The sequence below is a fragment of the Poecilia reticulata genome, chromosome 10 (genome assembly GCF_904066995.2).
Source record: "Poecilia reticulata chromosome 10, P_reticulata-male-v2, whole genome shotgun sequence".
Lineage (NCBI taxonomy): Eukaryota > Metazoa > Chordata > Actinopteri > Cyprinodontiformes > Poeciliidae > Poecilia > Poecilia reticulata.
In genome coordinates, this window is record NC_088839.1 from 21,811,420 (window position 1) to 21,836,874 (window position 25,455).

The 25,455-nt window shown below is 39.4% G+C and overlaps 1 protein-coding gene across 1 annotated transcript; it reads right to left on the reverse strand.

Annotated features, from left to right (window-relative positions):
• Positions 1–8,592: 8,592 nt before the first annotated feature.
• Positions 8,593–17,245, reverse strand: LOC103471754 (uncharacterized). Its single transcript, XM_081611816.1, has 4 exons — positions 16,540–17,245; positions 16,096–16,455; positions 9,678–9,788; positions 8,593–9,585 (listed from the first exon to the last, which is right to left on the reverse strand). The coding sequence occupies exons 1-4, from the start codon at positions 16,895–16,897 to the stop codon at positions 9,437–9,439; spliced, it is 978 nt and encodes a 325-aa protein (XP_081467942.1). The 5' UTR covers positions 16,898–17,245; the 3' UTR covers positions 8,593–9,436.
• Positions 17,246–25,455: the final 8,210 nt, after the last annotated feature.

The following is a 25,455-nucleotide window of genomic DNA, read 5'->3' on the forward strand; positions in this document are numbered from 1 at the left end:
GAGCTCACTGTGCGGCATTGGTTTTAGACCCTCCTAGTGCCATGTACAATAACATGCATTAGACTGCAAAGTTAACATCCATCCATCCATTTTCTTTACACCCTTGTCTCGTAGTGGGGTCAGGAGGTGCTGGTGCCTATTTCCAGCTAACATTCCGGGCGCGAGGCGGGGTTCACCCTGGACAGGTCGCCAGTCTGTCACAGGGCAACACAGAGACACACAGGACAAACAACCATGCACACACACACTCACACCTAGGGGCAATTTGGAGAGGCCAATTAACCTGACAGTCATGTTTTTGGACTGTGGGAAGAAACCGGAGTACCCGGAGAAAACCCATGCATGCACAGGGAGAACATGCAAACTCCATGCAGAAAGACCGGGGCCGGGAATCAAACCCAGAACCTTCTTGCTGCAAGGTAACAGCTCTACTAACTGCGCAGCCCGCAAAGTTAACATATTATGAAAAAATCTTCTGCCAAATTATGCCATACTCCAAGCTGTCATGCTAAAAACATTCTGGATAGTGTTGATACGCTTTACCAAGATCAAGAAAGAGTTACATGTTGTTAGACAAAAGGCCCATTGTAAAGAGTTACATGTTTGATTCTGTTAGACGGTAAGGCCCATTTCTCAGAAAACAGAAACTTATCAGGCCACAGAGACGTGGTGTGATTTCAGGGAGTGTCTTCAGTCCATATAATCAGCTAGCCTCCTCCGTATTCTCAGACGCTGCACAGACTCTTTTAGAACCTCTTCTCAAATGTAATGGTAGCATCTCCTTTCAGCGCTGAAAGTGAATAAAATAAGTAAAGTCTGAATGATATTGTTGGCTGATTTTATGCTCTTGTGTCAGTACAAATTTTGATTCATCGATTAGGATTTCCATCCATCCATCCATTTTCTTTTACACCCTTGTCCCTCAGTGGGGTCAGGAGGGTTGCTGGTGCCTCTCCAGGTAATGTTCCGGGCAAGAGGCAGGGTCACCCTGGACAGGTTGCCAGTCTGTCGCAGGGCAACACAGAGACACACAGGACAAACAACCATGCACACACACTCACACCTAGGGGCAATTTGGAGAGGCCAATTAACCTGACAGATTAGGATTTCCATCCTCAACAATACTTATTCATAGAAGAGACAGAGTAAGATGCCTCCTGAAAATAAAAAAATAAAAACACCAACCAAAGTTAAGTATGGCTCTTTGTTCTTAGTACCGTGGCTTAGCATGCACATTTGTTAACACATTTGTTAACACAGAGAGGCAAAGAAATTCACACGAACTGCTGAGAAACGAACGACGCATGGAAACTTATGCACCGCTGTGGTTTGGCTCTCATAGAGGGGTGAGAAAACAAAGGGGCTTTTCTTCCTGTCTTACTTTCCGCTTTCATCTTAAAAAGCAGATCTTACACTGCTCTTTAAGATAAAAGAGAAATACATGTACACTTCAATTACTCTAACCTTCACTTACATCAGAAAAAGCTGCAAAGCAACTGAGCCCACAAAGGCTGGCCATGAAGCTCACTTTCGTCTCCGGTTGATGCAATATGTGCAGCAGCTGATGGACTTGCAGCATGTCTGAATATAAAGCAATAAACTACCACAAAACGCAAACTAGGGTTAGTTATAATGAGCAGTGCATCACTTAATTTTTCAAACTTTGATGGATAAAGATTGTTGTACTTAAAGAACACATTTTCCCTATATATTCTGATTTAATTATTATATAGTAATCACTTAATTATATCAGTTTGCAAGACCTCATTCAGCCTGCTGAAGTCTCTTGCGGCCCACAGGGTTTATATCCGGCTGATGCTCATAGCGAGGTCTGTTCTGAGTAAACACCTTCAGCAGCTGGTCAAAGGGCGGAGAAACAGCCAACCACAACTCCTGTCAGTGCGGCTGTCCATTGTTCTGCTGCATGTTCTCGTGACAGATAAGCCTCCTTTGGCTCCACAAGTCCATACTTTAGTTGAGATTTTTTTTTTTTATCTTTAAGCTTGTTTTTGTTTATTTTCACTTTAAAAATAAAAACAAATACTTGCTTAAACTGGGGAAAGTTGTGATGGACAAATAAGACTCGGTTAACTTTAAAAACTATAGTTTTGTTGGCGTCAGTGTAAGAAAGTACTACAAGTTTGAGTATGTAGCTTAGAAAAAGCCCCATGCATAGAAATACAAAAAAAATGAGGCAAGTTTTGACTGGTAAAAATGAAAGTAGCCACCGATGACATTTGTAAAGACTTTACAAGTGTCAAAAGGTCAAGTAATCCTTATGCAGTTTTAGGTTAACTACCTTCTTTAATCATTTGAAATATAATACAATTATTGTAATTCTGCATTAGAGGAACATTAAAACAACTAATTTTAGACTGTGCAGTAAGAGACAGCATGAACTTGAATACAAAAAAAATAAAAAATATGAAGTGCAACCTAATCAGCTTCTGATTGATGTCTTCTCTTTCTTACCAGAGTCGCCCCCTACAGGCCAACAAAAGGTTTTCAGCTCTAAGGATCATCTACTATGACTCAGATATAAACTGCTTCAGAGACTCTGGTATGGTACTTCAACAATTTATGCCTTTTAACATCTCTATGGGGTGTCAACATGCTAAACAGAAGAGTTTCTGGTGGTAATTAATTTCAAAGGCAATTTTGAAGACAAACAAATTTACTGAATGTATGGTTTTATTAGCTGATTTTATTATTGTTGAATATAAATGCTGATTCCTAAAAACAGTACTGTTATCTCTCCCAGTTGTCAATAAAAAAAGGAAATGATGGATTCCAAAACTTTGCAAGAATGTTAATATTCTGTTAAGGTATTTGACTGAACAGATCAAGATAACACAACCCAAAACCAGGTTACCAAGGGGATATAGAAAAAAGAAACACATAAATTATATAGATTAATTTGAATTTTAACTTTTTTTTTTTAGAAAAAAAATTTATAACATTTCCTAAAAATGTTTTTCTCCCATCAGGTCTACAGCATCTTATGACGTAACTGCCTCATTAGAGGCAGTGCTCATTTTTTAAGTGTAACATGGTCATACATGTACATTTTATTTTATTTTTTAAAATTTTTTTAGTACATATGGTCTGAACTGTTTTGCACTTTGACGATCATAATGTGAAGGTGGGAAATAACTTACCTACTTTTTCAGATTTCTAAGGTTTTTCTTTTAACTCAGTGTGAACTTTATAGATACGGCAACAGTTCCTGATATTTTTCTAGTTCCTAATTAGAGAGTTAATGCTCAGTTTTAGACACATTCAGATGTTGTATTAAGGGAGTTTAAAATAAACTTTTTAAAAAAATCTCACACATGAACACATGTAATAAAATTTGATAAAAAATCCAGATACTTTTTTTGGGCTATCAATACCATTAATCTGAAACTCTTTCACTTGTATTTACCATTTAGTAATAGTAATCTAAACAAGACTTAAAGTTTTCATCATTGTGAATTGTAAGTTTTCATATAGGCAAAATATGGCCTGGTTAATGCTTTTTCAAAGAATTGAAGAAAAACAAACATTTCCAGTAGCAACCAGATTTTTGAAGATGTTAATCAAACACTAATCCATTGACACCACTGTAGACAGCATCTGGTGTTTCTTTGTTTCTTCCCTCTATTCCGGCAGCTTTCCTTTTGGTGAATGTGGGAGCAGTGTAAACCAACGAGTTGTCGTTTCTCTGAGGAAAGATTAGATTTATGGAAAAATATGGTGCAAGGTCAGAATTTAAAAAATAATAAAAGACATATGCAGATAATAGTGGAATATGTTAGAATTTACCTGCCGAATTTGCTGATCATCATGATCCCCTTTAGCATCTGTTTAATGTGTGACAGAGATGTTAAAGAAAAATCATGAACAACATTTTCACACAATGTTAGATTTACTGATAGATTTTGATTTACCATTTGAACATTGATGAGTTTTCTTCATGAGGATGTAAGTGAGAATGAATATAACAATCACACTTGCAGTCAAAATGGCACATAACACAATAAAAACTGCATTTGTCTTCTGCAAATCTGACATGCTGTGATCTGAAAACATAAAACAACACAATAAGGTTAGCTTTTTATAACAAAAGACAAGATAGAAAAAAATTCTGGTAAATTATTTTAAATTCAGTCCTATTTAATGAAATGCGACATATTCTAAAAGTTCATTTATTTCAGTGACTAAATTCACTAAAACAGATAATTACACAGATTCATGTTTTTAAACCTTTACTTAATTGTAATGATTTACGAGTGAATTACTGCTTATGAAAGTAAAACATTGAAGTAGGAATATTACATCCAAAAAAAATCCCCCCAAGAAACAATTCTATTACAGACATATGGCCTTGATTAAAAGTATGTCTAGTACTTGCTTAAAGGTTATTATTTTCAAAAGATACTTTTAATCTGACAAATGAGCCGTATTAAAATGCATTCTAATTTATTGAAAATGACTGCACATTTTCATAAATGTTTAAAGCTTTGGATTTACGGTACCTTCTGCGTCCAGTTTGGTTCCATTTCCAAACAAAATCTCTCCACATGAGGCCACAGCACAGTAGTAAGTCCCAACATCAGAAGCAGTGATGTTCTTCGAGAAGCTATAGATACATTTTCGCCCAGAATGATCCTCAGAATTGTTCCTACATTCATTACCGTGGTTTGCAGGAGCATAAATGAAACTGGGATGAGATCGATCTGATCCAGCTAGGAACCAGAACACCCTATGATCTGTTGAACAGGTTTTATCTTGAGAGTTAAAGAGGACTGAACATTGTAGAGAGACTGGGTTTCCTGGATGAACTCGATCAGGTAGAGGGTGTTGGACGATGGCAGTGATGTTTGATTTTTTTCCTGAAAAGAAAAGTAAAAGAGGATTTAAAAATTGTGGCTTAGTTAATTATGTTTTTATTCTTCCCCCTAACCATGTTGTAAAATAGTATTGTGCATATATTTACTTCTTCTTACCACTAATTCTCAGAAATGTTTCCTTTAAAAAAGTCATGTTGAGCAGATCAGCTTTTAAGCAATAGTAAAGTCCAGTATCACTGTGCTGGACTTTACTAATGTGCAAGGTAAAGGTATTTGTCTCTTGTTTTGCTGTAATATGAGCAGTTTGTATCACATCATTAAAATTGAAGGAATATGTTCCTCCCAAGAATTCAGGCCAGTGACCAGGAATAAATCTGATCCAGTATAGCATTGCTCTATGATCAGAGGTCGAGCGCGGGCAGGTTAGGGTCACATCTTCTCCAACAGCAACCGTTCTTGTCTCAACACCCAAATTATCTTTGCATCCTATAAAAACACAAAAAAGCAAACAAAAAAACAGAGCAGAGAAAGTCAGAAATGTGTCTTTTCTTAGTAAAATCATGTGCAGAAAATGTGGAAAGAAAATGACACTTTACACTTACGTCCAACTACGACAATGAACACGAAGTAAAAAATGATCAGCATTTTCTCATCAATCCACTTGAGGCTTTGTTAATGTGAGGACACATTGTCGTCGGGCATATAAATGATTCACGTTATTGTAAGCATATAAAGGGGGCGGGGAGAAACTTAAGACAGTTTGATTGGCCATCGGTGATGCTGCTATTTTCATCTCAGTGGAAATAATATCAACAAACTTTCCACCCAAAACATAACACAAACATCACACCTTTGTTTTGTTTTTCGTGCTCGTTTCCAATCAGAAACAGAGAAAATATAAGTTACTGTAACTATGATACCACCTTAACCATAATTTTGCCTTTTATTAATGGATATTGGACATTACAGCATGGTAAAGCTTTGATTGATTGGCCTTTACTTCAGACAGGAAACAGAAGTAAACACATTCTGTACTCTGTAGTTTTACAGCTGCCTTAATTTTTTTTCAATAAACAAAACAAAAACTTGTTTTTCTTTGAGAAAATGAGCTTTCTCAAATGAATAAAAAAAAAATTAAAAAAAAAAAAAAAAAAAAAATATATATATATATATATATATATATATATGACCCGACGAGGGTCCCCGTTGTCAATCAGTGTTGCTTCCTAAGTGGACAGTTTGATTTCACAGAAGTTTGATATTTATATATATATATATATGCAAGCGTGTGCATGTTCACAGGATTTTCACACCAGCTTAGTATTGGATCCAATAGGTTGTTGGACAATGATTCATTTTGCTTTGGAAGAAAACAAAACAATGGATTGTCTTACAATCAGTGGTGTCCTGTTTAAAAATCAGTCCTCAGACTGCGGCCTGATTTGGTTGACTGTTTCATGAGTCTTTGAGCATATTATCCACACTGTCTACATACTATATTGTGAGAAAGGTGTATAATGTCCCATACTCACCTACATGTTGAAAACGGCAACTATACGAAGTACACTTAAAATAAGTTATTTTCTCTATATCACTATTACAATCCCTTACTTGGAACAGGCTGTAAAATACACAAAGAACTATGAACCACTGAAATGCTAATGTCAGTAGAAAACAAGTATTTATTTTACTATTCATGCTTACTATTTACAGAATAAGCAAGGACAAGAAAAAAATGGAACTTACATAGAAACTTTAAACTTCAGAGTCTCTAAGGCCAAAACAACAAAGCACCACTTCTATTGTTATGGATTACAAGATACAGGAGAAAAGGGGCCTTTTCTGTTCTCTTGCCTTTTCAGATGTACACATTTATTCACACAAAAAACACACACAAAACACAAGTGTACAACAGCTGCAGACAACATCTCTGTAGAGCAAAGCCTCGGGAAAAGTAGCACACCACCTTGATTCTTTATTCTTTGTGACTGGCAAGTTGGAACAAATCTCAGAAGTGGCAGAAAAGCCGACATAAACCATAAAGGAGGAGATAGTTTTCTCATGAAGAGTGCCCCTACAGGTCAGTAACTGTAACAAACAGTTTTTGCAATAATATAGGGAGGAAATAAAATAAATCGGTGCAATTGGCAAAAAAAACAAGCAAAAAAACCCTTAAACAACAAATATCATACATGGTAATAGGTTTCAAAGAATTCCTTATTTTATGTGAATGTTATACGTTAAGTAAGCATCCATAGTAAGTAATTTGTTTGATTCATGAAAATAATATGTGTTCAAGGTTGTGATGCAACATCTGGCAAAGAAATAAAAGAAAAATAGGATGAACTGAGTGTAAATGAGCCAAAATAAAAGCTGCAGACCTCTGCTGATGGCCCACCGACCCAGTCAGGAAATGTGATGCCGAGCGTTGAGAGTATGTTGTATACTCACTGCTCCCCCTCGACACTACTTTTATAAAATTGGTTTTGAAATATCAAAACCAACCTTTCTGTGAAGAACAAGCTGATTGTGAATCATGAGAAATGTCTGGCATGATTAAACAGACTAGTTCAACAACAACAACAATGGAAGTAGAGTGGAGAACTGAGCATCAATCTGCAAAGGTCAAAACTGTAGTTACAGACAGACTGGAACATTCTGGTTTGTGGTTTTCTTTTGACTTAGCATGCAGTTGACCAAAGGGCAAAACATGTGGTCAGACTATACCTTTTTACAATATAAAGCACCTGAGTGGTATATAACCACATCTCCTCTGGTTTGACTGTAGGCGTCATCCTGTGCTGCATCTCATACGTTCCTGCCTCATCTCTTGTTTGGTGCCTGGTTCTAACCTGCTGGCTGGTCAATAATGGTGAGAACAAATGTAAGATTTCTGAATAATAAAATCAGATCAAAATTAATGAAACAATGAAACCTGTTGATCAAAACAGTGACGGTTGGATACAACAGTGTGAATAGAATAGCTCACGCTTTGATTCTCTCTCTCTCTCTCTCTCTCTCTCTCGCTAAATGTGTTGCTATTTTCTCTTCATAGGTTTCATAGTGAATCTAAACTACTTTCCTATTTATAGAGCCATTGACTGTCCTCTGATCAATCACTGAAACAATTATTTAGGTTGAGATGACATTGTAGGCTGATACCTCTTGCAGCTTTGTTTCACTTCATATGTGGTGGATTTTATAGTCAGGTCTGTTCTGAGTAAACAGCTTCAGAGGCTGGTCAAAAGGCGGGAAATGGCCTTTTGCGTCTTTTGATAGTCAGTGTAGTGGTTTTACTGCTCATATTTCTGTGGATTTTGGTTTCATAGAACGGTGCATCCATCACAAGAAAAAAACATATCTCAGTACATTTACCATTTAAAAAATGTAAGATACATGTTTACAAAACCAGAGTCTCGTTTTGCGGGTTGTATTAGTCTTGCTTCCACTTGCTGTTGTTGCATCATAAAAGGCATCATGCTGGGCTAAAAAGAGCACACAGTGTAATCAATCTAATAAAAATGCTCTTGCAATACAATAAGATGGTAAGAAGGACACTACCAGGTAAGGATTATTGACAGAGACTGTCAAAGGGGCAAATTAAAAGTTCACAAAGATATACATTTAAGTCAAATAGAAAGTGAGAAAAACAAAAAATAAAAACCACAAGAAAGTAGTTTTGCAATAAGCAGTAGTGTCTGACAAATCCTGTCTGACAGATAAAGAATGACAGAAACCTCAACTGGCAACAACTTTTTTCAGCTGCAGTCACTCAGGGTCAACACTCAGCTATAAACAACCTGAACTGCAAAACGTATTCGAGTATTGATACTCAGTTCATGCATAATAAACATGGCAAATACGATGTATTTAAATGCAGGTAAATATTCTGTAAAGATTGTATTTTTATTTTTTTTATTTTTTTTAAAACGGGGCCATATTTGCAAGAAGTGCATTTGTAGGTTGAGCAGCAAAGTTGAATATTTGGTACATCAAAAGAAACCCCCCCTAATTTTTAGCAATTTGTTATGTAGGTGTCCAACTTAATTAAAAGAGCACTTGTACTTTTAAAGCAATCTGTTAGTTTCCACTTTATTTAGATTACAGAAAATATAAAAATAGAAAATAAAATGAAGTGACAGATTCAAAACACCAGATTTTTTAAATTTACTAAACAATAATCACAATGTGTTTGTACCACATAAATATTCAAAACAAGATCTCTTGCTATAAATGTGATAATTTTTTAAAATTGAAATTAGCAATGTTGTTTTGTTTTCAGTTTTCTGTACACCTGTGTTGTTCTGTCCAATCAGAAAATCTCATCTTTAGGCCAATCACAATTTTCACACATGCACCTCAGTCTTCAAGCATTCAGAGATTATCATTTCATTTGAATTTGAGCCAGCAGTGAATGCAATCTTATCTTGTTTTTCTGTCCATGTTTAATATTTACATGATAAATCTCTGTTTTGGCTGTTGGTCAGACTTGTTCAATTAACATAAAACACAAAAAGATGATACATTTAATGAAAATGATGAAAAACATTTGACGGGTTGCACATGGTTTTCATACTAAAATTGCAACTTTACAAAATCCTTTATTAGATAACAGCAGCATAAATCTTTTTTGTCTCTGTGTTTGCCTTCTTTTTTCCACTATCGTCAGTCACTACTGTGAAGACGACGGCAGAATAAATATTTGCCGGCCATTTTGTGCATAGCACTTGTTTTGTTTGCTGGGCTGCTGAAACTGAAGTTAGAAAAAAAGAAAGAAAATTATGGAAATTACATAAAACATATCAATTAGATTTTTTTGTGTAAAAAATGAATGATGTAGGTTACCGTTGCCATTGCTTTCCTTTATGGCATAAATAAGGACAGCTAAAACAATTAGGCTGATGGCCAAGCCAAATCCAAAGACAATGTTGACCAGCGATGGACAAGTGGTGGTAGCTGCAAAAAAAAACAACAAGAAACTTCAATATGAGTCCAAGATTATTTTATATATATACAAATATTAAAGAATGGCATTAGCTGTCATTAATAGCAAATTGGAAATAGTTTGTCTGATAAAGGATATTTTTTTGGTTATGGACTTTATGAGGAAAAATAAACAATACTTTACAAATACTTACGCTTAAAAAGAAGATTAGTCTGGTATATTTAATAAGCTTTACGTAGATTGTCATACTGGGAAGTACCAGGACTCGAAGGCAAGCAACAACTACAGACACCAAACTCAGTTTAACAGATTTATTGTATAATGGGGGGGAAGGATGGAGAGGTGTAGACCAGCGGCAGCAGGGGGGAACCAGGCCAGAGGAGGAACTGAGGAATGGGTGAGTGGTTAGACAGAGGAATAATGACAGGAGTGAAGGCGTGACCTGGTGAAGGCTTACGGTTGGAGGGTTCAGATGAGCGGAGGAGGGTACAGCAGTTGGGGCAGTGAGGGGGTTTCCAGGTGGAGGAGTTCCAGCAGGTAACTCAGGGTGGACAGGCAGCAGGGTGGTGGTTGTGGAGGAATCCAGGAGCTAGGCCTAGCAGAACAGCGAGGATCAGGTGGTCCAGGTGGATCAGACTCTCAGAGAGAGGTCAGAGCTGGTTCTAGGAGGAAGGAAGAGATGGAAGAGGCGTCAGGAACAAGTAAAACACTTGAGACACAGCACTAAGAGCTAGAGTGTACCACTGTAGAAGCGGAACCATCTGGCATCTTCTTCTGGGAAGCCACTCCTATTTAAGGCCCTTGCTGATTGGAGATGATGAGCACCAGCTGGATCCCATCAGCCTGCCACCCTGAGAAAGTAGAGAAAACACTCCCCTGCAGAACCCAACAGTACCCCCCCCTCAACGGACGCCTCCTGGCGGCCGACCTGAAGAAGACGCAGCGGAATGTTCAAAAGAAGATATAAGGGATCGGTCCAGTATAAAGGACCGTGGGACCCAGGACCGCTCCTCTGGGCCATATCCCTCCCAGTCAACCAGATATTGCCTACCCCGCCCACGAGGACGCACATCCACAATGCGACGGACGGAGTAGGCCGGGTGACCATCAATGACCCGGGCGGGTGGAGGGGGCTTGGAAGGAGGGCACAAAGGACTTGAGAGGTAGGGCTTGATCTGGGACACATGAAACACTGGATGGACACGGAGATGAGAAGGCAACTTAAGACGGACTGCAGATGGGCTAATGATGGATTCAACAATGAATGGACCCAGAAACCTGGGAGATAACTTGCGGGAACATGATTTCAGTGGAAAATTTTTAGATGATAGCCAAACTCTTTGGCCAGGTGAGAAAATGGGGGCAGGAACTCTTTTCCTATCTGCGAGACGCTTATTTTGGGCAGACGTTCTTTGAAGTGCAGACTTAGTCTGGTTCCAAATACGCTGACAGTTCTGTATGTGATGCCTGACTGACGGGATGACCATGTCTGGGAAGGACTCAGGTAGAAGGGATGGCTGAAACCCTTGCGAGGCCTCAAATGGTGATAAACCAGATGCGGAAGAGATGTGCGCGTTATGGGCGTACTCCACCCATGGTAAATAGACACTCCATGAGGTGGGATTGGAAGCACATAAACAGCGCAGGGTGTTCTCTAGTTCTTGGTTAAGGCGCTCGCACTGTCCATTGGTTTGTGGATGGAACCCTGAAGACAAGCAAGGCCGAGCACCGAGCACAGAACAGAAGTCCCGCCAGACCTGAGAAGTAAATTGGGGCCCCCTATCAGAGACAATCTCTGTGGGAATGCCATGAAGGCGAAAAACATGGCGAAAAAGAAGTTTGGCGGTCTCGGCGGCTGATGGGAGTTTGGTGAGGGCAACCAGATGACAAGCCTTAGAAAAACGATCGATAATAGTGAGGATGACACTCTTCTGTTTGGATGTGGGGAGACCAGTGACAAAATCTAGAGAAATGTGGGACCAGGGACGGCTAGGAATGGACAGTGGTTGTAGGAGACCAGAAGGTGGGCGGTGTGAGGTCTTGTTTCTAGCACAAGTGGAGCAGGCAGACACATATTCAATGACATCTTTATTAAGGGAAGGCCACCAAAAGTATCGACGAAGAAAGCCGATAGTACGGCTTATACCAGGATGGCCAGAGAAACCTGATGAGTGTGCCCACTGGATGGCACGAGCTCGGATGGGGGTCGGGACATACTGGCGGTTAGGGGGACCCTTACCTGGGTCTGGATCACTGGTTAAGGCCTCCTGGATGGCCCTTTCCAAATCCCAGGTGAGAGACCCAATGGTGCAGGTGGCTGGGAGGATGGCTCCAGAGGCCTCGGAAGGGTCATCTGGGGAGTGGAGTCTGGAGAGGGAATCTGGCTTAGTGTTCTTAGAACCAGGGCGGTAGGTGATGTTGAAGTTGAAGCGGGAGAAAAAGAGGGACCAACGATACTGCCGTGGGTTCAGGCGTTTAGCAGACTGCAGATACAACAGATTCTTATGGTCCGTCCAGATGATGACCGGGAGCTCTGTACCCTCAAGCCAGTGTCTCCACTCCTCAAGGGCCAGCTTTATGGCCAGAAGCTCTCGGTCACCAATGTCATACCTGCTCTCTGTGGTGGTAAACTTCTTTGAGAAAAAGGCACACGGATGGAGCTTGCTGTCTCTGGAGGAACGCTGGGACAGGATGGCCCCCACACCAGTCTCAGATGCATCAACTTCAACTGTGAATTGAGCAGAAGGGTCAGGGTGAATAAGGATTGGAGCATCCACAAACCTTCTTTTTAGCTCATCAAAAGCCAGATTAGCCTCCGGAGTCCATCTGAAAAGTTGTTTGGTGGAGGTCAGAGTAGTGAGAGGAGTTGCGATGACACTGAAGTTCCGGATAAAACGGCGGTAAAAGTTAGCAAACCCTAGAAAGCGCTGAAGTTGCTTTCTGGAGTTCGGAACAGGCCACTCCTCTATCGCTTTGATCTTAGCCGGGTCCGTCTTCACCTGTCCACCCTCAAATACATAGCCGAGGAAGGTTATGGATGGAACGTGGAATTGACACTTCTCAGCCTTGATGAAGAGCCGGTTCTCCAACAACCTTTGGAGGACCAACCTGACATGCTTGCGGTGTTCATCCAGGCTGTTGGAAAAGATGAGAATATCGTCAAGGTAGACAAAAACAAAACATTGAGAAAGTCCCGAAGAACATCATTAACCAGGTTCTGGAAAGTGGCGGGGGCGTTGCAAAGACCAAAGGGCATGACTAAGTATTCGAAGTGACCAATATGGGTCTTGAATGCAGTTTTCCATTCGTCGCCCTCTCGAATGCGAATGAGGTGGTAGGCATTGCGCAGGTCGAGCTTAGAGAAGATGGAGGCTTGGTGAACTGGTTCAAAAACTGAGGACAAGAGAGGGAGAGAATATTTATTCTTTACAGTGATTTGGTTGAGTCCTCTATAGTCGATACATGGCCGGAGAGTCTTATCTTTTTTAGACAAAAAAGAATCCTGCACCGAGGGGGGAAGAGGAGTGACGAATGAGACCTGCTTTAAGTGAGTCATTTATGTACTGTTCCATAGTCAGTCTCTCCTGCTTGGAGATATTAAACAAACGGCTGGAAGGAAGTGGGGCTCCAGGAAGAAGGTCTATACAGCAGTCATAGGGGCGATGAGGCGGTAGAGATTGGGCGAGATCTTTACTGAATACCCGGTGGAGGTCATGGTATTCTTTAGGGACCTGAGTTAGATCAGGTTTACACATAGGCTGGGGTAGTTCTGAAGGTGGAGATGGCTTAGCAGACTGCAGGCAATGGTTGAGACAAAAAGGACTCCATGAGTCAATGCGAGCATCGGCCCAGTTAATGTGGGGGTTGTGTTTGCAGAGCCAGGGAAACCCAAGGACCAAAGGAGTACCCTTAGTGGGAAACACAAAGCATTGAATGAGCTCTTGGTGATTGCCAGAGACAAGGAGAGAAACTGGGTCGGTTTGGTGGGTAATATTGGCCATAGGACTACCATCCAAGGCAGCCACCTGGAGAGGAGAGGGTAATGCATGGACAGGAATCTGATATTGGGCAACTAGATCAGGGTGTATGAGATTTTGCTCAGATCCTGAGTCAACCAAGGCTTGGAATGGGTAGGAATCATGCTGGGTAGTGAGAACAGCAGGAAGACTTAGCCGGAGGTAATCATTCTCTTTAAATCTGCCCGCCAGGACCCCCAGACCTACTGGCGGGCCAGGGCTTTTGGGCGAACCGGACAGGAGGAGATGAAATGTTGAGGGGAGCCGCAGTAAAGACAACAACCTGAGGATAAACGGCGCTGCCGTTCCTCTGAACTTAGCCGGGCTCGGCCTAACTGCATGGGTTCTGGTGGGTTCTGGATTGGAGGACTGGGCGAGTCAGGACTGGGAGAACCCCTCCTAATAGGCGGCAGAGATGGCCGGGTATTTGAGGACCGGGATCTATCTCTAATTCTGTTATCAATCTTGATGGCCAGGTTAATTAGCTCGTCAAGAGAGTCAGGTTCATCTCGGCATGCCAGCTCATCCTTCAATTTGTCATTCAGGGCATGTTGGAAGGCTCCTTTAAGAGCTGGTTCATTCCAACCTGATTCAGCTCCAAGAGTGCGAAAATCAATGGCAAAATCAGCCACTGATCTATTTCCTTGTCTTAAATTCCATATTCTTTTTGAGGCAGCTTCCTCACCAAGCTTGGGACAAAATGTTTGTTTGAAGAGCTCGATAAATTCCTCATAGGAATAATATACGAGGTTCTCTTCATCTACTACTGTCTCGGCCCATCTAAGTGCTCGATCTCTTAGTAACCCAACAATAAAAGAAATCTTGCTGGCGTCATCGGGAAATGAGCGTGGGGACCGGCGAAAAGCTAATGCACATTGAAGCAGAAAACCCTTGCTTTTCTCTAGCTCACCTGAGTAGTGTTCAGGAGTGGGCGTGTTGACTTCACGGCACAGGGGTGGTGCAGAAGCAGCTGACGTAGTGGATGGAGTGGGGACTGGAACGGGAGCCGGAGCAGGAGCTGGAGCGGGGGTGGCTGAAGGAGACCTGTTCTGTAAAGTCTGGATCTGATTAGCCATTTGATGAAGATACTGAAGTATGGAGTTCTGCTGATGCATCACAACATTAATTGTAGCATCGTGCCTGCCCAAAAGGACCCCCTGTTCGGAAAGTGCGGTCCGTAGTTGTGCTGCAGAGTCCGAATGGCCAGATGGTTCTGTCATACTGGGAAGTACCAGGACTCGAAGGCAAGCAACAACTACAGACACCAAACTCAGTTTAACAGATTTATTGTATAATGGGGGGGAAGGATGGAGAGGTGTAGACCAGCGGCAGCAGGGGGAACCAGGCCAGAGGAGGAACTGAGGAATGGGTGAGTGGTTAGACAGAGGAATAATGACAGGAGTGAAGGCGTGACCTGGTGAAGGCTTACGGTTGGAGGGTTCAGATGAGCGGAGGAGGGTACAGCAGTTGGGGCAGTGAGGGGGTTTCCAGGTGGAGGAGTTCCAGCAGGTAACTCAGGGTGGACAGGCAGCAGGGTGGTGGTTGTGGAGGAATCCAGGAGCTAGGCCTAGCAAAACAGCGAGGATCAGGTGGTCCAGGTGGATCAGACTCTCAGAGAGAGGTCAGAGCTGGTTCTAGGAGGAAGGAAGAGATGGAAGAGGCGTCAGGAACAAGTAAAACACTTGAGACACAGCACTAAGAGCTAGAGTGTACCACTGTAGAAGCGGAACCATCTGGCATCTTCTTCTGGGAAGCCACTCCTATTTAAGGCCCTTGCTGATTGGAGATGATGAGCACCAGCTGGATCCCATCAGCCTGCCACCCTGAGAAAGTAGAGAAAACACTCCCCTGCAGAACCCAACATAGATAAGTCATGTGGTCCTCAGATCTTAAAATATTGTCAATAAAACCTCAAATGTACAGATTAACATTAGTTATTACACCGTCATTTTTATATCTCTTACAAAATGCTGAGTGAGAAACTCGGAATATAAAATCATTTATTACGATGTACAACCGGCTAGCGTAAATAGTTTAGCGTACCGCAAGACATTCAATTATTGGCAACTAAAAAGAACATTTAGATTTTACTTTATCCCATTTCTGGATTCTGGATAAAGTATTACATGCATTTATTCATTATGTTGCATCTATTTTACTTTAAAGCCATCTGGCTAGCCACGCAGAACCTGCTTCTTTAACTGCTCAGCGACATTTCTAATAAAAGTTCTCTGCTATATATTTGCTATGTCACCATAGTTGAAGCAAATTCTCTGATAAAGAGGAAATGTAAAACTTTTACCTTCATAATGTTCATAATGGAGCTCAGCTCCATTTCCAAATAATATCTGTCCACATGCAGCCACAGCGCAGTGATACGTTCCAGCGTCAGAGCTCTCAGAGAAGTTGTAAAAACATCTCTGTGCAGTTTGAGCTTCGGGACTTGCGCTTTCACACTCTTCTCCACTGTTTTTTTGTAGATAAAGTAAACTGGGATGAGAATGATCTGATCCAGCTTTGAACCAGTAAACCCTGTTATCTGCTGGACACGGTTTCCTCTCAGAGTCAGAGAGAACCGAACACTGAAGAGTCTTGCGGGTTTCTGGATAAACTGGGCTAGATGGAGGCATCTGGATGATTTCAGTGATATCTGATTCCAGTCCTGGAAAACAAAAAAAACATGTCTCAGTCTCACAACCAAAAGAAAATTACTCATAATTTGTAAGTAATTTATTAATTGTATTACCTTGCACTTTTAGAACGTTACCATTAATAAATATGAAATCAAGTTGTCTGATTTTAATACAGTAGTAGAGTCCATTGTCATTTCGCTTTGCTTCATTAATATATAGAAGAAATTTCCCCTGTTCTTGTTTTGTCTGGATGTGAGAGATCTTGGAAACATCGTCGTCCATGAAGTTAAATGTTGCTCCAAGAAATTCAGGCCAGTTTCCAGAAACAAGTCGGATCCAATACAAAGTTTCTCTGTAGAGAGCTGAGGTCTGGTGTGGACAACTGAGGGTCACATTTTGTCCAACAGTTACGTTCTTTACTTCAAACTTAAATTCTTCAGTACAACCTGCAATACAAAAAAAATGTTTCATCACACAATATCTATTGACAGGAGAAGACAAAATATCTTCACTGTGCTAAAGTCATGAATGGCGGCGCAATCTCTGTTTCATGAAAACATTTAGTGTAGATTTCATTCATACTCACAGCCAGCTCTGATCATAAGCAGAAAAAATACGATCAAAGGCATTTTGTCACTACACCTCTTCAGACTGTGTACAGTACAGAGGATCATAAGATGGGTCAAACTAATATAATTACGTTCAGGGGGAGGGAACTATTTAGTGTGATCTGATTGGCCACTGATGGTGTTTGTTATCAACATAAATCACCAGAATTTTCTAACCTAGCTTCATCCAAGCAAGCTTTATCATGAGTTTCCTTATGTGGTTGCCTAAAATCAGCTCTGTTTGACAACGTAAAACCAAAAGTGAATATCAAGAGATAAAACTGAGACACAGTGACAGTCATTGTGTCTCTATGGTCTTAAACTTTAAGTTACTATTCAATAGTTATTCACTATGTCTCTTCAGAAATACCTGACCTGTTTTGATATTACTATTTCCGTCTGAACATAACAACCCATTAACAAACTATTAATATAGAATTGATATAGTAGCTAGATTAATAACATAGTAACAATATAGTTACTATGTTCCAGATGAACATAATCATAACAATCAACAGGAACAGGAAGTATTATGTATTATGAATGTGAGAGCAGAATGGAACAGGACAGGAAATAGAAATCAAGACAAATATTGGAAATCAAGCTTAACCTAGATTGAAAGCCAAGTCGGAATAATGTATCTTCAAGAAAGGTGTAAAACTTTCAATGGTTGAAGCTAATCTAAAATTAATTGTCAAGGTTTTTCCAGAGCCAAATCCAATAACCTCAGAAGCAAAGCCTCTTGACCAAAAGAAAAAAATATATATATAAAATGATCATTTTCGGTAAGTAAAATTGGGATTAAACATGAAAGCATTTTCCTCTGTAAATATATTTCTAATATTCCTAATGGCATGAAATTGACAGCAGAGGTCAGTAATAACTTGAATAACCAGAATATATAAAGAAAACAAAGCAATTGAATCCACAGATTAAATTATGTGCCATAAAGTGGAACGAAACAGGGAAGAATAAAATCAGTGGAGTAAAGGATGTGCGAATATGCATATATTAGTCATATAAGAGAAAGACAAAAACCAAAAAGAATAAGCTGTAAATATTAACTGATTGTTTATAAAAAGGTTTCTCTCCATAAAAGCATCGGACAATGTGATGGAAAAGCAAAGAGACCTTCATAAAAATAGTCTTACTGTTGAAAACATACAGCTATATTTCTAAACCGAACATTCCGGTCAAAAATAAATCACAAGAGTTCTCAAAAAGGTAACTAGCACTCGCATAACTTTCAGAAAGACAAGGAAATGACAAGTATAGTTTTCCTTACCAACACAAGTAATAAGCCCAACAGTAATGGCCTTCATGAACACGTGTGGCCAGAGACTCCACTGCTGTTGAAGCTCTTAAGTTTGGTGCACAAAAGTTGGATAAGCCAAAGAAATACGACACGAATATGTCCAGTCAGATGACGTCAAACTAATATTTTTAGTTCTTCTGACTATTACAATATTTCACAAAAATCTTTCTTTGTTGAGCAGTTTCCTTCGATTCTTTTGTATGTGGGGATGACTTGGGTTGTTAACAATGGCTCATGTACATTTCATGTTATTAGGTAAAATTTAAGGTGTGGTACGTTTATCTAGGCCACTGTGAATATCCTGAATAGTTGGCTTGCCTCTTTCAATAGTACAGTTAACTCTTTTCAGACATAAAGAGACAAACAAAATGCCTGCTTGGATATATCTGTAAAATATAAATACATTTCTGGACAAAGAGCAATAAAGTCTTTGTCCAGGGATGAACACAAACGTTTGCCTCTTGAGTCACTTTATCTGTCTAACCCAGGGGTGGGCAATCCTGGTCCTGGAGGTCCGGTGTCCTGCAACTCTTAGATGTCTCCCTGGTCCAGCACACTTGAATCCAACAGCTGAATCACCTCCTAAGTGCAGTCAAGTCCTCCAGAGTCCTGCTAATGACCTCATTATTTGACTCAGGTGTGTTGAAGTAGAGATGTATCTAAAAGTTGCAGACCAGCCCTCAAGGCCTGGAGTTGCCCACCCCTGGTTTAACCAGTGGATGGTGAAAGCATTTCAGTACTCAGGCATCTAAATATGTGTTTAAATATGTATATCTAATAAATAAAACATTTGATGTAAAAAAACAGACATTAAATTCAGTTTAAAACGGATTTACAGTAAACACGAAAGAATGCCCTTGCTTGTAATGTTCTGTTTATTTGAGGGGATTTATGGTGTCCCTCTTTAAAATAAATATATTTCTTATTATCTTTAAAACGGACCAATACATAACCCTACAGTGATACCTGGACCACTTAGTGAAGTCACAGGGTGAAGCATCAGCACTTCATTACAAACAATAGGAACAAGATCCTTTGATGCAATAACACACAAAGACATTTTCAAACTGAAAAGCTCCACCTTCTGCAGGAAGCTCCTCCTGTTCACTGCGTAAGACACGTCAGTGGGTGGAGCGTAGATGAAAGAGTTAGGGAGGTGTTTGTGGGCACACTTTCCATTCTCTGCACTTCAGAGCAGCTTGGTTAGTGAAGTATAAATATGTCCATGTTGAAAAGCAGATGACAGCACTAAAGTCATAAAAGACTGGTATCCAAAACTTAGTTGAAGTCAGAAAACAGACAATATTAACATATATGTTTATAAATCGAGATGGTGGCACTGAGCTATTGGCATAATAATAATAATAATAATAATAATAATAATAAAAACTTGTTTCAGTAAATTCAACCTAACCCCATATGTTCCGAATTATAAAAATATCATCATAGAAATTATCTTTAAAAAGTAAAACCTAAATAGTGTGAAGATCAAACCTCCAAGCAGATGGAGAATGTAGTTGGCCACACTCCAGACTAGATCAGTTTGATTTATGGTTTCACTAATGGTCAAATTCAAAAGTCAAGTCATGTGTTTAAACTACAGGAAGTATCCAAAAAACAAGGAACATGTTCATATATTTATTACTTCCATTATTTGAACAAAATGCATGTCCATATGTAAATGAGTAGTAAAATAAATCTAAATATGTATTTAATGACTTATATTATATTATTAATTATATTATTATTATTATTATTATTATTATTTTGTGTTTTATTTTTAGTTGTTTTATTTTAATTTTGTGCATAGAACTACTTTCAGTCATCTAGTTTGACAGAAATCATAAAACGCTGCATGAGAATTTGAGCAATGCTGTGGTTGTGGTTTGTTCATGCGAGGGTGTGAAAACAAAGAGGCTTTCCTTCCTGTCCAAGCTGCAGCTTCACTCTGAAGAAAAAAACACGTAAACCGTTCTTTAGTTTGCATAAAATGATACAAGCAAAGTAACACAATAATATTGTTAAAACTAATATTACCCAAGAAATAAGCACAAATTCATGAATGCAAAATTAAGTTGTCTAGAATTAATTCCCTCAAGCATTCTTTCTTTCACTGCTTGTTTAAACAAAAAGGAGAATTGCTGGATTTATTTTATTTGTTGTCCCTAGGTTGCGTTTGTGAAAGTTATTTTTAAAAATTTAATGTTTTAAAGCCTGTTATGCTTTTTGTAAGGCGTTTATGTTCTGTAACAGGTATAAAAACAAAATTTTATAAGTTTCAGTAAAAAAAAAGCTGTTTCATTGACATGTTTTAATTTTGACTTTAAAGTAATTAAATGGAAAGTATCCTTACAATTAAAATCATGTGATTGAGCTTTTTTACGGACTATTTTTTCCAGTTGAAGCAAAGCATGTGATGCATCTGTTCACAGTAAACAAGTTTTGTGGTCGGTCGAAGGGGTCTGAACCTCTCACCACAACTCCACTCTGTCAGAATAGCTGCGGAAACCTGCTTTTTTTGTGACAGTGGGAAATATGTCAAAGAGTTTACGAGGTGATAAAATCTCAAATATGTAATATTGACATTGCAACATAGATAAATTTAAGAGAAAGTGATGATGTGAAGCATTATTTTAGACATGATTGTGTGGAGAGTGTTTTTTTCTAACTTTCAAGCATTGCACTGGAAATAAGATAAGCACAGCCTTTGCAGATTTATTTTATTTTGACAATGTGATCGGTTTGGACTGGCGTGGGTTGTGTAGAAAAGATTAAATAGTGTCATCAACCATTGAAACACATTTCACAATCATCTGTAAATGCTAAATATGTTAATATATCACAATCAATGATAAGTATTATTCCATCTCAACAAATATAGAATAAAGTTGCTAATCTTTTAACACTACAAGTAAAATATTTCAAGAAGGGCATCAACACTAAATTTCTCTTCAAATGTAAATCATTTTATCTAACAATAAGGCATTTTCACCCACATATGTCTAAAATGGCACTGGTTTGAGTTGGGCACTTTGACTTTATGTTTCACACAAACAATAAAAATGAACTTAGTATAATGTAGGTTTAAAAGCTCCACCCCATATTGCCCCACCTACTTTTTCCTGTCCGTCCCTTTAGAGGGAGGGGCGAGAGGTGGAGCAGTGGGGAGGTGTTTGTGGTCACACCACTGGTCTAAAAGTAGCTCTGTCACTTTCAGAAACGCAGTCACGTGGAGGTAATGGAAAGTCTCATCTCAAAAGGTGATGCTAAAAGTTGCAACCAAAATCATACATGCCCAAGCGAAGATAATTTTATGTCATTCAGAACATCTGAGTGACTTAAAGATCACTGGAATTAAGTCAGATCACAGTAAAAAGAGGGATTTTTTGTTTTACCAAGGTTTACTATTACTATTAAATACATAAAGGGAAATCAGATTTGTAGAACCATAAGTGCAGCACAACAGTGTTGTGCTGCACTTATGAGAGTAAAAGCTTGACAGAGTAGCTCCACCCTTTGGTGAGGGAGGATCAAGACTTAACCCAAAAGGAGAGGTCAGGTCACTGTTCAGACTCAGACACTTTGAGACAAAGAGTCATAAAACTAGGCTTGACTAAGAAAATATGGTCTTAGGACTTTTATGACCACAAAGTAGATATGATTTGGGTGCAAATTCAAGAAAAGAAAAAGAAAAGAAAGGGAGCAGGAACAAGAGGGATAAAGAGAGTAGAGATTGGCCGAAAGAGAACCATTGCATCGCAGCAGCACTGATTTAGATTCTGCACTGAGACATTCTCTAACATGTGGCAGACTTCAAGAAGCAAAGCAACAACATAATATAAGAATATCATGATATAATCAGCAAAACATTAAGCAAGTGTGCCTTAGGCAAATAATCTAACACCTAATTCAGCCAGGGCTATGGAACGGTCTCACTGTGACTCGGTCATCAATTGAGTCAAAGCAATGTCCAAAAATCAAAAAATTAATGGAACAGGATAAAAACTTGTTCTGTAATGCTCAGAACTGAGGACCCAAAATTTCAGTCAGACACAACGTAAAACTTAAGTTCTTTATTGAGAATCAGGGTATGGGACAGGCAACCACGAGCAATGGAACAGGAACCGCTTTGTGTTGTGGGGGAGGAGGGGTCCAGGTAGCACAGCGGTAGCGACAAGTGGCACACCCAGGGATGGACAGAGCTAGGAGGGCAAGGGGTTGGGGCAGGCAGGACAAAGCAAAACTTATCTGAGGGTCAGGCGAAGAGCAGTGGTCAGGGCACGGAAAAAGGGTCCAACACTTGCAGGCAATATCAGGCAGACAAAATCCAAGGGCGAGGCAGGAGGCAGAGGTCAAAAGGCAGAAACGGGGTCAAGACCAGAAAACAGAAGCCAGTGAAGAATCCGAAATGGGCAAGACAAGGCAGGAAAATCCAAGGGACAAAAATGTGTTCGAGATCGTGGTCAGGTCAGGAAGAAGTGCTGGATTTCTACTCACCGTCTGCCTGCCTGAGAGCTGACTATAACTGCTGGTGAACAGGTGGAAGACATGAGCCTGATTGTGCTCCAGCGCAGCAGCAGCATGCAGGTGAACCAGATGAGCTTGATGAGAGGAGTACTGAGGAGAAAAACATAGCAGGCAGACGGGCCAGAAACATGACATGTTCTCTTTCTACAGGTATAACCTGGCATCCCAGCAGGGGGGGTTCTCAGTAGAACTTCTTGTACTTTAGATTGGAAGCTTAACTCTGACCAAAGCACCTTTCTTGTCGAGGAATGGAGAGGTCATCACAACAGGCCTCTGTAGACAGATGCATCAAGAGACGCCCCATGTCTTCTTCCAGAAATGCTGTGTTTGCAGACTGCTTTCTAGAAGTTCTTCAATGAACACTTTGAATATTTTGAAATGAGAAGAAAAAGGATCAGAGCTCTTGTGTCTCTGTTGGAGGTAGACTGCAAAGACGAGGCTTTGGAATTGGCTTTACTTTTGTAGTGGGGATCAGTTCTTATCTGATCAGCTCTGAGTTTTATTGCAGGGGGTTTGCCAGGGATGTCTTCAGCACAAAGAATGTGATATTTCAAGCAGTGATATCTCTGAAGGGACTTCACCATGACAGACATTTTGAAGCACTAAGAAACTGTAAATCCTTTAAGAGTGTACTGAAAATATTCATTAGTTTGAGCCAGAGGGCCCAAAAGGGTACACCTTTTTTGTCCATTTCAGCTTTTGTGCAGTGACTAAGTAGCATATGAAATGACTGAGCTCAAATCAACATTTATAATCAAAAAACAAACATTTAGTCATCCAACTTAACCTGTCATATCATCAGCCGCTTTCAAAGTTGCTCTCTTTTCAGCGTCTTCAAAGTTTTCAGGTTTAGAGCACATTAGCTTCACTTTCTATAAATGTTTTGCTTTTTACAACATCTTTTCACGAACAAACATTCACAGAATTTCAAGAATCAACCATTAGATTAGAAAACCTTTTTAAATGAAAAGGGCACCAGCATACCAAATACGGTGGGCTGGCTATCTTCAACGTTTCAGCCAATCACTCTCCGGAAAATATTTCATTACCTTTCAAACTAAACTCTGCATTTGAGCAAGAAGACATTAGTTGTGTGAGAAAAGGTTGTACCACGATGATTGTCAGGGTGGCTGCCTTGATTTTGTTTTTCAGTACGACTGGTAAGTAATTTATTTTTGAAAAATAAAATAATCATATTGAGTTATGGTTTACATGGAAAACATTCTTGTGTTTTCAAAATAATAAGCATGTACTTTTAATGTATTTTTACAGCTTTCATTCCAACTGCTAATGGTTCCCACCTGATCTCCTTAACTCTGGTAGATATTGGTGATAGTATAACATTCGACTGCAGTCCTTCTGACAAGGAGCTTAAATTTCTTTACTGGTATAAACAGTCTCTTGGACACATGGTTGAAACAGTGGCTTCTGTGATCCTTGGTCAACCAACGATAAGTGATAAATTTAAAGGCTCTCACTTTGTAACAATAAAAGATTCTCGTTTTGATCTCACTATCTTCAATATCAGCAAAGAGGATGAAGCAACATATTTCTGTCACGTTGGAACAACATATTCCCAGAAGTTTGTCAATGGCACTTTTCTGGCTGTGAATGGTAAGCTATGTTTTTTGGCTTTCTACTTCACTGACATGTAATGTCTTTTTCATTAATTGTGTTACCTGTAATATTTACCATGCAGATGATAAACAGAAATCTCTCTACTTGAAACAACATCCAAAGACAGAGTTTGTTGAGCGGGGAGAGACAGTAACTCTCCAGTGTTCACTTCTCTCGAAGAGTAAAGAAAAGTCCCAGTGCCCAACTAAACCCAGTATGTACTGGTTCAGAACTGAATCAGAACGATTCCATCCAGGCATCATTTATACCCAGAGGAACATCAGCGAGAAAGACTTGGACAGAAGCTGTTCTTACAGTTTAACTGTACAAGACTCATCTGATACTGGAGTTTATTACAGCGCTGTGGTAGCATGTGGATCAATTGTGATTAGTGAAGGAACCAAAGTGGAGATGAGTATGTATTCATAATTTCTACTTTCCATAACTACATCACTTTGGTTTGTCTTTTTTGGACCACTCAACAACTTGCTGGCAAGTTTCATGCCAATTGAAGATCTCAGTTCATGGGGAACTTTGTGTGGTCTTGCAACTCAATGATGATTTAATTATCATTATTATTTTGGTACATGGCTGCTGTCGGGCAAAAAAAAATTGTATTATCATATTTAGTGAATTTTGTTTTCTCTCAACAAAAGAAAACTCACTTTATGTCATTATTATTTGACATCTCTGTAAGATTTCTTTCCAAAATGTCAAGTGAAAAGTATGAAAACAATTGTGTAAACTTGTCTATGCAGTGTTGTTTTATATTAAGAAATTACACTTTTAAAAAAAATTCCAAAAAGAAATTATGTTTTGAAGATAAGATGTGATGTATCTGTCAAATAATATGCTTGTTTGTGAAATTTGCATCGCTTAGCTCTGGACATAATAGTTTCAATTACGCATATTTTGATGATTTCTAATGTTTCTGTTTGTTCTTTTTTCCAATCTAGGAAAAG